The sequence below is a fragment of the Grammomys surdaster genome, unplaced genomic scaffold, assembly GCF_004785775.1.
Source record: "Grammomys surdaster isolate TR1022 unplaced genomic scaffold, NIH_TR_1.0 126091, whole genome shotgun sequence".
Classification (NCBI taxonomy): domain Eukaryota; kingdom Metazoa; phylum Chordata; class Mammalia; order Rodentia; family Muridae; genus Grammomys; species Grammomys surdaster.
In genome coordinates this window covers 5,323,048-5,335,962 of record NW_021620899.1, presented here as the reverse complement: position 1 = coordinate 5,335,962, position 12,915 = coordinate 5,323,048, and the positions used below count along the sequence as shown (strand labels likewise).

At 40.7% G+C, this 12,915-nt stretch overlaps 1 protein-coding gene and 1 long non-coding RNA gene across 2 annotated transcripts in view; one reads left to right on the top strand and one right to left on the bottom strand.

Moving 5' to 3' along the window:
• Positions 1-206: 206 nt before the first annotated feature.
• Positions 207-1,972, bottom strand: LOC114611283. The gene is made up of 2 exons (XR_003709816.1): positions 1,873-1,972; positions 207-438 (listed from the first exon to the last, which is right to left on the bottom strand). It is a non-coding gene; the product is annotated as an uncharacterized LOC114611283 (long non-coding RNA).
• Positions 1,973-2,322: 350 nt separating this feature from the next.
• Bmt2 (base methyltransferase of 25S rRNA 2 homolog) overlaps positions 2,323-12,915 on the top strand; it is a 50,569-nt gene continuing 39,976 nt past the window's right edge. The window contains exon 1 of the mRNA XM_028755932.1: positions 2,323-2,476. Coding sequence (XP_028611765.1) covers positions 2,323-2,476 — 154 coding nt within the window. The remainder of the gene's footprint in view (positions 2,477-12,915) is intronic.

Sequence of the window (12,915 nt, the reverse complement as noted above, 5' to 3'; positions counted from 1 at the left end):
CAATGTATTCTTCTTCCCCCAGAGGACATAACATTCATACAAACACATGCACACACAAGTAAAATAAAAAACATAAAAATACAACATTAGACTTACTTTCCTAGAGAGAAGTGGGAAAAGTTCATATTAAACAAATAAACACCTAATATTCAGTACAAATGTCATATGTACCTAACTTTACTATGAATTACCATGTAGCTTTCAAATATTTTCAATATTATTTGCCTTTAATAAGTGGAAAAAGAACAACAACAAAAAAAGAATCCAAGTTCTCTTTTCTTTCCAAATGAAATTTTCCCATGTGAGGCCACAGTGCTCACTGGTTCCTTGCTGTTTCTTGTGATTTCACTTCATGATTGCAGTTAGTTCTTCTGAAGTTTGTGTATTTCTGTCTGTATCTGATCCACTTCTTCACTGTGATAGTTCTGCTCCTGTGATCTGGAAAGCACAAATAATGCTTTGTTGGTCAGGATCATCTTAACCAGGAAGTAACATGAAATAGTTCCTGCATCAACACTCCATGACCACTCTGCTCCATGCTTGTAAGGAAGGTTTGTATGGTAGGTATAAAGAAGAGTACAGGCAAAAGCATCTGGAAGAATCCAGAGCAGAGACAAACAGAACAGAGCAGAGAGAATGGACAGCAAACTTTACCTGACCAAGACAGAAGCAGGAACAGAGTGAAGAGTAAGAGAAGAAAGGACTGAGGGTGAAAGGAAGACCAAGAGAGGGCAGAAGAGAGGACCAAGAGCACACATAGCTGAAATAGCAAGGTTTATAAGGAGAATGAGATGCTGGGAAAAAAGGAAGCTCCTGAGCTGGAAGAAGTTTAGTGGTGCAGAGAAAAACCATGGACACTGAAATGTGTAACAGGTATTTGTGATACTGAGAGAGCCTGGAGGCCTGCACGCACTTCCCTATGCTAATAGGTGCCACAGATAAACAATTTATGCCTTCGGCGGATGGTAAAAGAAATGGCTCCCCTTTGCAGAAAGGAATCAGCCTCACCAATTCCTGTGGAATGTGGCTTTTTGTCTAACCACCAGAATTTGAGGAAACAGAGTTTCCTTTGGAACTAACAGTGACATAAAGAGAATGTTACTAATATTGCAATGTCATTGATCTGAAAGTTTAAAGGCAACAATGTCCATACAATGTAATGTAATGTAATGTAACCAACAACTCTAATGTGGAGGTAACGCACAATCAGATACAATTCATGCCCAGCTCCGCCCAATGCATTACCAGAAGCCTAGGTAGATACCAGTATAGAGCGAATGCAGTCTCTTTTTGGAGAACAGGCTTCCATCTTTAAGTCCGCAATCACATTCCCTTAATACACAAATGAAAGGAGGTGGAAATGAGGAACCATTTACTGAATTCTACATGCACTAGTGGAATAACTTTCCAAAATAATATGAGAGACCACCTGAGCAGACTTTTTTTGTGGGTTCTGAGATGACCTACAACCAATGCAGGTTTTCCAGTAACCCATTGTTATGGTCATTATAGAAGTTCTATAGAAAGACAATATGGCCTTTTGGTGTTTATATCTTGGCTGTCCCACATCTCCTATTGTTTTTTTAGTATTTTTCTTTTCCCGAATTCTTTGTCTTGTCTTTCGTCCAGCAGCAGTATGCCAGGCATTTTACCAGGTTTAGCTAAGAGAATAATTTCAGGATTTGATAGTTTGACCTCTCCTTGACCCCAAAGAAGGCTTGTAACTTTGGACTCCTTGAAGTGTAAAGCCCTGCGCAGCAGGCAAGTCTTCAAAGGATATCTAGTTGAAGGGAATCTGCATAGGTGCAACAGGGTGCAGCGGGCACTCAGGTGGACGACCGCGTCCCGTGGCGGCATCACATCAGAACTCACAGCGGCTTGGGAAGTTGGGAGACGCAAAGCAGGACCATACAATGAAGCTCAAACTAGGCAAAAACTCTGGGGCGCAAGCGCACCCCACACCACAGGCCTCCTTCTTTAGGCAGCCGGGGCTCCTCCGCACAGCATCCGGGGCGTGGCCTGGCAATGAGCCCAGTGCTTTCTCCGCCTCTTTTCAGCTGCTCCTTCCCAAACAACCCGGCGCTCCGCCGCTGCCCTTTGCCCATTGGTCCGTGGCCCTTTCCATTTCTACCCAGCCCTCCGAAGTTCACCAATCACCTTGAGCTCTTGGGAAGACACCGCCCCCCGAGGCCTTAGCTGTGGCTCCTCGGCCTCCTCCCGCTGCTGCCTCTGCTGCTGCCTCCTCCTTCCCCACCTCCTCCGTCCGGGGAGAGACCGCGGGGCCCGAGGGGCGGCGGCGGCGGCGGCGGCGGCGGCAGCGCTATGGAGCCGGGGCCGGGTGGCCGAATAGCAGCGCGCGGACAGCGGCCCCCGAGCGCCGCGCAGCCCCGGGAGCAGGAGCGGAAGCTGGAGCAGGAGAAGCTGTCCGGGGTGGTGAAGAGCGTCCACCGGCGGCTCCGCAAGAAGTACCGCGAAGGTAAACAGGCAGCGGGGGAGGGGAAGCGCGTCCCCCGGCTGGGTCAGCTCTTTCCAGCCCCACAGGCCACCATTGACACACACGGGGGCGGCACGTCTGCCCAGGCCGCGACCGGCCGGCCTCCTGCTCTCGGCTCCGGGAGCCCTAATTGGCAGTCGCCACCCACCTAGGCCCTGTCCCCAACGGTGCGCTGAGACCACTGTCACCGAGCATATACTCAGAGGGAGGGAGGGGCTTTCAGGTAAGACCCCAAGACAGGAGGAAAAAAAATATCCACCGATGAAAGGGACTGGCAGGAGCGAAGCTGCCCCTCACTCTCCTGCGCTGGACCAGCCTGTTGTTTAGCCCGTTTGGCAACAGCCCCTCTTCCTCTTCGCTGCTTGGCAAGGCCGTGCTGAGGCCTCCCCTGCCTGGGCGTCCAGGGCTGCGAAGTCAGCAGGCCCAGCAGAGGACCTCAAGGTGCTTCACCATGTTTAACGGGGAAAAGGGTGGCAGGTAGCTCCCCTTCACCGCAGCTCCATCTTCAAGTTTGTAGAGGCAGTCCAGGAAGAGATCTGGGGCAGGTTCTTAAGATACTGTGCAGTTTTGAATAGTCTCTAACCACAGAGACTCTGATAGACATGGATGCCATTGAAGCTGGGCCATAGGTGCAGCCCCCTCCTCCACGGAGGCAGCTTTTCCGTCTTGCGCATATGCCGGAACAGTGTCTATAGTTGAATTTTACGAGTTATCCTGGCATTTTGTAAATGGGGTCTTTCAAACAAAGCAACTTTATAAGATTTGGAAGGTGATACCTTGCATTATTCATATGTTCAGGGAAAAATTCTTGTAAGTGTTAAAATGGATATTTTTTTCCAGTGGATTTTTCTTTAGCTTAATTGCAAAATGAAAACGCAGCAGTGTTCTAATGTCAGTCTTTAAACTAGTTAATAATTTAGGTTAAAAGATAAATTATGGCAGTGAAGGAACAAAGACTTGTGAGATCATGTCACTTTTCAATTACTCGGAAAGTTCAGTCAAGTCTATCTTCCTTTGAGTGTCGTTGATGCGTTTTATTTTTAACACTATTCAAAGTTTCTTTCCTTGACTACTTAGTCTTGGCTTTTAATAGAGGCCATTTGATATCGCCAAAGATGGCTAATAGCTATTGTTTGATAGGTACCAATAGAAGAGCCTTGGCAAGCATATTAAGGTATTGAATTTTTTTTATTGAAAATACTTTAATTCCCAACCGCAATTCAATAAAATGAGTGGTTACCATAGCAACAGTTGCATCATTCTTGATAGTCACAAAATGCACTTACATAATGGCATTCTCTATTGGTTTTTATGTTGTTTGAAGAAATGAGGAAATAAGTGGACCCACTTTTCTTCAATTTTTCATGCCATTTTGTACAAATTTATGGCACATCTTTTAAAAGAAAATGACTAGCCTGTAATTCAGTTTCTATTCTTAACCTTTTTGTAATAATTTCATTGTTATTCATTATTCATTTATTCATAAACGAATAGGTTCCACTTAACACACTGCTAATGTGTCATTATCTCTTTAAGCTGCTGTTTATGCATGCTTAGTCTCACATGTTTAAACATGCCTTTAAGCCCAAATTCTAACTAGGGGAACACTTGGTTCATAATGAAGATTGATACTTAGAAATTACCAGAATGGAAAGCAATGCATGTAGTTCAGAAACAAATGATCTGATGTGTGCTGGGCAGGTAAAGAAGTCCTGATAGTCTAAACATTTGAATGAAGCAATTCTTTTGGCATTTTAATGCCCCGAGTTCCATCAATGATTTAGATGTTTTATTTTGGGGGCATAATAATGGTGTCTAGTCATAAACGTATTCTATAAGCTCGTAACAATTTTCTTACTGGGGATCACAGTAAAAATTCTTACTTAAAATCTTGGAATATAAGACTATAAGAAGCAATAGTTTTCATTAATGATTCTTAAACATGGCTGATCTTAAATTGTCTGCACTTTTATATCAGATCTACAGCCTCTACATCTCCATTAGGGACAGGAAACATATTAGGGAGATTTAGTGTATATCTCCAATTTAATTCGTTCAGTATTATAGATTAGTGGACCCAATCCTAAAAAGATCAAAGTAACGTTCATGAAGCTGAGGTAGTTCATCATTAGTGCATACTATTTTACAGGAAGTAGAGTGCCCATCCCATCTCTTCCCCTAATATTGGTGACATAAATGTTAGACTATAAAAGAAAGTGGAGATAAGGAAGTAGCACTAAAAGTTGAGCAAGGAAAAAGGATATAAATTGATGGGTATGGGCTCTCTATGGGAATGGAGCAATGGGAAGTATAGTTTTTTTCAGGGATATTCTGGTAATGAAAAATAGACTTGGGTAGAATGAAAAGGGAGATACAGCAATTACTGAAAAGAACTCAAGTAAGGGTAAAGAATATAGGGTAGAATAGAGTTTTCTTTGTCTACGTCTCTGATAGTGGATTGGAAATGCAACAGAATGAGAAGTTAAAATGGGACCTTCCTGCTGTGATGGGTTTTTTCCTCCATTGCTCTAATCTGTCCAACTGGTAGGTGTTGACAGTGATGAGCAGGCTTGGGTGGGGAAAGGGAACTGTATTTCAGAGGTGACTAGCTGTATTTAATGCACTCGTAACGACTTTTTCACACTGTTCCATTTTATTACGTGCCCTCTATCACCACTCAAAGGTCTTATGCCAATTTGTATTAGTGAAATGAGAATCAGCGATAATGGTCAGTGTTTGAGATGGCACTATCTATGTGAATAAGTTACTAAGAGAAAACGTGAGGGCAGTTCCTGGAATTGGCCGAGAGAAGGGAAATTTTGATGTCCAACCATTTTTAGATAAGAGACTTGCCGATTGAGTTTGTGTGGAGTTTATATGCTTGCAGAAACAGGTTTAATATCTTTCCCTATACTGAATTTTGAAATTTGGTTTCTATCGCAACTTAAAATTTTAATTTGATTGGAAGGTGTATAGACAGTGTATTTATAAGAAATAGCTAGTTTAGTTTTGCTTTCCAAACAAGGATTTTGTTTATTAGTCATATTTACTTGATTAGTGTATCTGACTAAGAACTAAACTGGACCCATGTAGATTTTCAGTTTTGTTTTTGCTTTCTTTGCAGTTTTGGGGTGAGTGTGTGTGTGTGTGTGTGTGTGTGTGTGTGTATGTGTTGGGTGTGCACATTTGTGATTGTGCAGGTGCATATGTGTGCATGTACCTGTGATGGCTAGAGGTCAGCATCAGTCTTCCTCAGTTGTATCCATTTTACTTTGTGAGACGGGCCTTTGTCTGAACCTAGAGCTCACTAATTAGACTGGACAGGCTGTGTTGAGACCGTTGAGATTATAGCTGGATAATTCTGTGCCTGGTCTTCTATATGCTGTCAGGGATCTGAACACAGGTCCTCTTGGTGGATGGCAAGCACATCAGTGATGGAGCCGTCTCTCTAGCTCACACATCTTTTGTAGCAAACACTTGAGAAAATCGTGGGGGAAATGGTAACTTTAAATTAGAGATAATTTAAAACTAAAAACAAAACAGCCTTAAAATTAATAGAATTGACTTAAAAATGTTCATGCTTTGCATGAAGTACAATATTTGAATTGTTTTAAAAATCAGGATCATAGACCACTTTAACTTTTCTTTCAGTATTTTCTCCACAGCTGTGTTAATAAATTGACCAGTTCTGTGACCCCCCCCAATACAGTTTGAAGCAGTTCTCTGTTTATTTTCAAATGAGCTTTCACAGTTTTCTTTCTATGTTGTCTCCTAGTTAATACTCATTATGATACAGAATCAGAAAAGTGTGTATGTATGCACACAGGCATATGAGAAGCTTTGCTTGTTCACTAAAATATGTAGACTCTTCACTAAAAGTCTAGTTAACTTAGCCCTAGAAATTTGGTGCAGGGTAGAAAATGAAAGGATAGTTTCATTTACCATAACACTATATAATGATAATCACTAACAGAACACTGATGCTGTTGGTGGACTGAAGAGCACACAGTAGGTGTGCAGTGTATGTTACCTATTTGATTTTATCATTATGCATCTGTTTTATTTCTGCAAGGAAGGGGCTCATAGTTCAAAAGATACATACAAAAGTATAAATGCAAATCCTTTGGTTATTTATCAGGCTAAAAGCAAAAATCCAAACAAAACCCAAATGTTATGATATTAGCCTTGGGTCCACTTTAAGTGTTATCTCTGGAACTCTGTAGGATATAACTGTCTATGACACTTCAAAACTTAAAACTCCATGAAGTATACAGTAGACAAAAAAGTTAGTGCTGAAGTGGAAGCACAGTAGGTTATACTGGGAAGTCATCTACAAGAGGTGCGTTCAGTGGCTCTGCCTCACTTCATCAAATTCTTTGGTTTAAAATTTGAAATCTCTGAGCCTCTTAAAATTCTACAGTCATTCAGGCTAGTTTCTGAGAACATTTAGCACAGATTCTATATAAATAGGTGCCTGTGTCTGTGCATACCACAGTTGGCATATGGATTTCTTACCTCTTTTCCACCTAGCCTAGTCCTTTCACTGGAACCCTGCCTTTTGTCTAACTAACCCTAACACTGTCCCTCCCTCACAAAGACTGAGGATGCATACATAGGAGCAGCTAGGAGACATGCTCTCCTGTTGGGTAGGTTGATAACTTCATCCCTGTTTAGTGTTGCAAGCTATTCTGAACATTCCTCTTTTTATATTCTTAAAATTACAAATACGGGAGAACACAGGTACTGTAACATTTCAAGTTACACTGAATTAGCTTTGCCTTATTATATGTGGTGAATTCTTTTGTCTTACTTGCTACTTTGCTCTGCTTACCTATTGATTCCTTCATATCACTTAGTCCAATTTTTTAAAAGATATTTTTAGTTTATAAAATTTAGAAATATTTTAATGGATATAAGTTTATATTGAAGTATGGTAATTATATATTTATTTATATTTGTATATCCTAAGTTCGCACAGAAAAAATTTATGGTCCTTTATCATTCTGTTGAATTTTGGAGGCAAAGTTTATGATATTTAAAAATATAGTATCTGAGAACCACTGGTATACTGCTTTCTGGTACCTCAAATGCAGCTTTATTCATGTTTATCACCAGACTGTTTAGAATAAATTGCCCCATAGGAAGAATGACCATATTAACCAACCAGACCCCCCAGAGCTCCCAGGGACTAAAGCACCAACCAAAGAGTACACATGGAGGGACCCATGGCTCCAGCCGCATATGTAGCAGAGGATGGCCTCCTCAGGCATCAGTGGGAGGAGAGGCCCTTTGTCCTTTGGAGGATCAATGCCCCAGGCATTCTAAACCTTTTAAGAGTTTCTTTTAGAACTGTGTCAATTTTTGAAATACTCAGACTTTAGTTGAGTCACTGTTGATGATAACCTGTAGACTGAATTTCAGTTGAACAGCTAGTTGCTTGTAATTTTATAACTGATGTTTACTCTGTTTTTGAATATAGAAAACACTTAAACATTGTGCCTGTCTCAACTGGGACCACAGTTAATTTCTGGAACTTATATAAGTTATAAATCAAGTATAGTGTTTTATTTTCCCTTTATGCTTTCAGGGTGGAGATCGCAACAGTTTTTAATAGATAACACTTGTGAGTAAATGACAAGTGTTCTAAGGAGGCAGATGCAATGTATTGAGGGATCATTATGAAATAATCAAATGAAAGGCAGATACCCTCTTGAAAATAAGATTCATTTGTGTTTCAGAGGAAAGAAATGTACTATGCCAGATTGTAAGAGAACAGTTAATTTGTAAAGGAAAGATAGTATCAACTACATAATGCACTTTAGGTTAGAACATTAGAGAATTAGTTCATGAGAGAATTGTCAGGGTGACAAAATGGATACTTCCATAACTCATTTAACTGTAGTTGATTTTTACAAAGATAGTTGCAAATTAATGTTAAAATAATTAAAAATACAGCAATGTTTTAAAATTACATACACTGTTCTTTCTTAGTTGCTATTATTATTTTTAAATAGGCAGTCAGGCTTTTCTGTTCTTTAGTTGAAACAAATGTTTTGTTTGTAAAGGCAAGTTTACTTGAAAACTATGCTATTATCTTGCTATAGGACACAGATTGAGAATAATTGGCTCATCGATTTCTGTATTGAACTGGATTTGGAATGTTGTCATCACTCATGCTTAAAACTGTAAATTAGTGTTTATTTTTTGTTGTTTTTAAATGGGTATTTAGAAATGTAAATATAAAGAAAATACAAAAAGCAGAATGGAAGACATGGTATTGTGAGCTTTGTTCTAGAATTTTGGAAGACAATCATATGATTATTTTAAATTGATTTTAAAGCTGTAGTTGAACAAATTATTATTGATAATTCTTTAAATTTATTCTTTTTTTTATCATGAACTGTATATGTGTGTGTGTGTGTGTGTGTGTGTGCAATGATGCTTTCTAAAAATACTTTTTTATTTCCTTGTAATAGGAAAGGTAGCTGTATGTTTGTTTGGATATAGTCATGCTTTGACTTCTCTTTAAAGCACATGATTTTTCTAGGATGCCTGTAGGAACTGAATTTAAAAAGGGAGGTATTGGGGATGTGGCTTGATGGTACAAGGCTTGTATAAGCATGCTCAGAGTCCTAGGTTTCCTCTCAAAAACTACATAAAATTGAATCTGCTGTCACACTCTTGTATTCCTAGCACGAATACTAGAGGCAGGAAGATCAGACATTCAGTTCATGCAAATTCCCAGAGAGTCTCAGATACATGACACCCTTTCAGTTCTCATCAGAGAAGCTTCTTTTTGCAGTGCATGGTAATTAATAAAGAGATTTACAACTGATCAGTGTGCAAAGAATGAGAGACTGTGGTGGTTTAGCTCCAAATAGGACACCTGTATCACACTCCCTTCCCTTAAGGCTCATATCATCATGGGAGAAGAGTCCAGAAAGATCCTAAAAGCCAGAGGTAGTGGATATCTGCAGTGAAACAGTGTTTCACAGACAACACAGCAGACATAACCGTGTTGTCACAGACATGGCCTCACTGGAGCTAGGACTGCATGCATACGACCTGCACAATACTCCAGTTCAGTCCCAGCATGGATGGAGCTATTGGCATCAGTGGCTGCTGAGGGAGAATCCAGTGTCTTAAGGGATGCCTGAGAGGCTGCCCATGTTCCTATAGATGGACCTATACCAATAAGCACACATCCTAAGTAGGCATGAAGTTGAGAGAGGAAAGTAGAAGAGTAGTAATGTGTGTGTGCTGGGGGGGGGGAATGAGTGAGATATGAAGTGAATAAGATAAATCAATAATAAAATATGCTCTTATCTAAAAAATGCTGTGGTTCAGGATAACTTCTGTGGGACATAGGTAATGCATTAGATTCAGGTCTGTTTTGTTATAGCCTCTCTAGAATTTTATTTGTTTCTTTTGTACTCTCCTTTGTTTTATTTCCTGTTTGTTAATTTTACTATTTCATGTAGCATTTAACATTTTTTTTTCTTCCTGGAGCTGAAGCTGGCTCAGTAGTTGAGTGAGGTTGCTGCTCTTCAGAGGATCCAGACTTGGTTCTTGGCTCTTATGTAAGGTGGCTCACAACTGCCTATAAACTCCAGCTTATTTCCTCTGACACCTTCTTTTGGCCTCTGCAGCCACCTGCATACATATGGTGTGTGTGTGTGTGTGTGTGTGTGTGTGTGTGTGTGACAGAGGAGGGGGGAGAACATTTTGCAAATAATTCCTTTTCAGCAAATATGGTATAAGAATAAAAAAATATAAAATTTCATTGTTTATTCTCACTAATATAGTTAAGTGTATTATGCTTAGCAATCACGTATTAGCTTTCAGTCTCAGCACACATTGAGACTGTAAACCCGACTGTTAATGAAAATATTACAATATTATGTTGTTTGCAATTTATGTCAATCAAATACACACAAATTGAAACCTTTACACTGTCAGATAAGCAGACAATAAGCCTCAAAACTAAAAACGAAAAGCACTATTTAAAGTCATGGGCACAGGGAAAAATTTCTTGAACAGAAAGAACACCAATGGCTTATGCTCTAAGATCTAGAATAGACAAATGGGACCTCATAAAGTTGCAAAACTTCTGTAAGGCAAAGGACATTGTTGATAGGACAAAATGGCAACCGACAGATTGGGAAAAGATCTTTACCAATCCCACATCTGATAGAGGGCTAATATCCAGTATATACAAAGAACTCAAGAAGTTAGACTCCAGAGAACCAAATAACCTATTAAAAAATGGGGTACAGAGCTAAACAGACAATTCTCAACTGAGGAAACTCTAATGGCCAAGAAGCACCTAAAGAAATGTTCAACATCCTTAGTTATCAGGGAAATGCAACCCTGAGATTCCACCTCACACCAGTCAGAGTGACTAAGACCAAAAATTCAGGTGACAGCAGGTGCTGGTGAGGACATGGAGAAAGAACACTTCTCCATTGTTGGTGGGATTGCAAGCTAGTATAACCACTCTGGAAATCAGTCTGACAGTTCCTCAGAAAATTGGACATGTATTACCTAAGGACCCAGCTATACTACTCCTGGGCATATATCAAAAAGATGCTCCAACATATAACAAGGACAGATGCTGTACTATGTTCACAGCAGCCTTATTTATAATAAGCCAGAAGCTGGAAAGAACTCAGATGTTTTTCAACAAAGGAATGGATACAGAAAATGTGGTACATTTACACAAAGAAGTACTAATCTGCAATAAAAAACAATGACTTTCTTAGGCAAATGGATGGAACTAGAAAATATCACCCTGAGTGAGGTAACCCAATCACAAAAGAACACACATGGTAATCACTGACAAGTGAGTATTAGCCCCAAAGCTCAGAATACCCAAGATACAATTCACAGACCAAATGAAGCTCAAGAAGAAGGAAGACCAAAGTTTGGATGCTTCTGTCCTTCTTAGAAGAGGGAACAAAATATTCAGGGGAGGAAATAAAGAGACAAACTGTGAAGCAGAGACTGAAGGAAAGAGACTTACTCACCTAGAGATCCATCCCATATACTGTCACCAAACCCAGACACTATTGTAGATTCCAAGAAGTGCTTGCTGACAGAATCGTGATATAGCTGTCTCCTGAGAGCCTCGGCCAGAGCCTGACAAATACAGAGGCAGATGCTCACAGCCAATCATTGGACGGAGCATGGGGTCTTCAATGGAGGAGTTACAGAAAAGACTGAAGGAGCAGAAGGGGTTTGCAACTCCATAGGAAGAAAAACAATATCAACCAACCAGACCCCCCAGAGCACCCAGGAACTAAACTGCCAACCAAAGAGTACACATGGAGGCAGCCGTGGCTCCAGCTGCATATGTAGCAGAGGATGGCTTGTCAGGCATCAGTGGGAGGAAAGACCCTTGGTCCTGTGAAGTTTCAATGGCCCAGTGTAGGAGAATGCCAGGGCAGGGAGGCAGGAGTGGGTAGGTGCGTGGGTGGACACCCTCATAGAAGCAGGGGAAGGGGGAATGTGATAGGGAGTTTCAGGTGGTGGGGAGAAACTGGGAAAAGGGTTTATTTACATTTCAAATGTAAATAAAGAAAATATCCAATAAAAAAGAAAAAAAAGACAATTTTTGTTTAGTGTGAAGAATACAGAGGCCTTCTAAAAAGCTTTGGAAAGTAGGTCTCTCTAGTTACAGTCGCCTTTGCATCTTCTAACTAGTGGTTAATTATAGAGTAAATCAAGTTTCAGAGTCTAAGATGACATAGTAAGGACACTGAGTTTTAATAGAGGGCAGTAGTGTCATACATAGCTGTCCCGCGCAACCTCCCGCCAGCAGGAAAGTCGCGGCACACTCAGGATCCTTCTGCAGTATAAGCTTTAATGCATCTTGAGAGGGAGAACATAAGCTTCACAAACGAGGAGGGACCCCAAGGGCCTAAAACCCTTCCCTTATATAGAGAGCTAAGCTCGCCTGGGACGTGGCAGTCTCTGATGGGCTCCTGTTTCCTCAGGCCACATGACGTGTTCCAACTGTCAGATTAATCAAGGCGGGAAAACCTTCCAGCGCATGCGCACAGACTTGTTAATGGCAATGATGTGATAAGGATAGCTTCCCACACATAGCTACCCTTAGTTCTCAGGTGTAATGGACAATCTTAGCTCAGAGTCACCATCTGTCACAAGAGTTCTGCTTTGAGTGTGTACTATTTTTCTGTTACCTTTCTCCAGCACTGTATTAGAATCCAGTGTTTCACATTCCCAGTTAATAAGAAACAGGATAGTTAGTGCTCAAGCTCTCTGCCCTTCAGATGCCCATTAGATCTAGTAGCATTGTGGATGTGGTGTCCTCACCAGCAGTGTCTCTAGTACACCTCTGTGGTTAGCTTTTTCTCCTACTTGGTTTGTTGTTGTTCTCTTCTCTCCCCTCCCCTCCCCTC